This window comes from Pterocles gutturalis, unplaced genomic scaffold (genome assembly GCF_000699245.1).
Source record: "Pterocles gutturalis isolate BGI_N339 unplaced genomic scaffold, ASM69924v1 scaffold27468, whole genome shotgun sequence".
In the NCBI taxonomy this organism is placed as follows: domain Eukaryota; kingdom Metazoa; phylum Chordata; class Aves; order Pterocliformes; family Pteroclidae; genus Pterocles; species Pterocles gutturalis.
The window spans coordinates 2,634-3,732 of record NW_010126456.1 but is presented as its reverse complement, the minus strand read 5'-3'; the positions used below and the strand labels follow the sequence as shown (position 1 = coordinate 3,732).

The 1,099-nt window shown below is 64.6% G+C and overlaps 1 protein-coding gene across 1 annotated transcript in view; it reads left to right on the top strand.

Annotated features, from left to right (window-relative positions):
* Window positions 1–3: 3 nt before the first annotated feature.
* Window positions 4–1,099, top strand: part of SOGA1 (suppressor of glucose, autophagy associated 1) — a gene marked incomplete at both ends in the record, with an annotated part of 3,547 nt that continues 2,451 nt past the window's right edge. Inside the window, one exon of the mRNA XM_010078995.1 lies at window positions 4–1,095. Within this exon, the coding sequence (XP_010077297.1) occupies window positions 4–1,095 (1,092 nt within the window). The remainder of the gene's footprint in view (window positions 1,096–1,099) is intronic.

Here is a 1,099-nt window from a genome sequence, read left to right as displayed (position 1 = left end):
AAGTGCCAGCTGCATTTTGCCAAGGAGGAGTCGGCGCTGATGTGCAAGAAGCTAACCAAGCTGGCCAAGGAGAATGACGGCATGAAGGAGGAGCTGCTGAAGTACCGGTCCCTCTACGGGGACCTCGACAGCTCCCTCTCGGTGGAGGAGCTGGCCGACTCCCCCCATTCCCGGGAGGCCGAGCTGAAGGTCCACCTGAAGCTGGTGGAGGAGGAAGCCAACATCCTCAGCCGGAGGATAGTGGAGCTGGAGGTGGAAAACCGCGGGCTGCGGGCGGAGATGGACGACATGAAGGGCCAGGGGGACAGAGAGCTGCCGGGGCAGGACATGCGGTTCCTGGCGGGTGTCTCAGGCTGCGGGGACGCGGGGGACACGGTGGCAGAGCTGCGCCGGCACCTGCAGTTTGTGGAGGAGGAGGCCGAGCTGCTGAGACGCTCGCTGCTGGAGCTGGAGGACCAGAACAAGCTCCTCCTGAACGAGCTGAGCAAATACAAGTCGGACCACGAGCTGGACGTGACACTGTCGGAGGACAGCTGCTCAGTGGTCAGCGAGCCCTCGCAGGAGGAGTTGGCCACGGCCAAGGTGCAGATCAGCGAGCTGAGCGGCAAGGTAAAGAAGCTGCAGTACGAGAACCGCGTGCTGCTCTCCAACCTCCAGCGCTGCGACCTGGCCTCCTGCCAGACCACCCGCCCTATGCTGGAGACTGACGCTGAGGCCGGCGGCTCGGCGCAGTGCAGCCCCACCGCTGGCTGGAGGGATGGGATGGGCGGCAGTGAAGCTGACGGGCCAGACAGGGTGCCCAGTGGTGGGAAGGTGCCCGATGGTCCCACCAAGATGCTCAAGCCCAAGGACCTGGAGACCTTGCTAGGCATCCGGGACCAGGCGGCGCTGGTCAGCAAAGCGATCGACATCTTGATTTCGGATGCCAACGGTTTCACGTCCGGGCTGAAGGCGTGCTTGGACAACGAGTGCACGGGGGGGCTGCTGGGCGAGGCGGTGGGTAGCAGTGGCGAGAGCCCCAGCGATGCCAAGCTGATGAACGTGCTGCTCATGCGGCTGGGCGTGCTGCAGCAGGACCTGGGCTGCCTTGTGAGGAAGG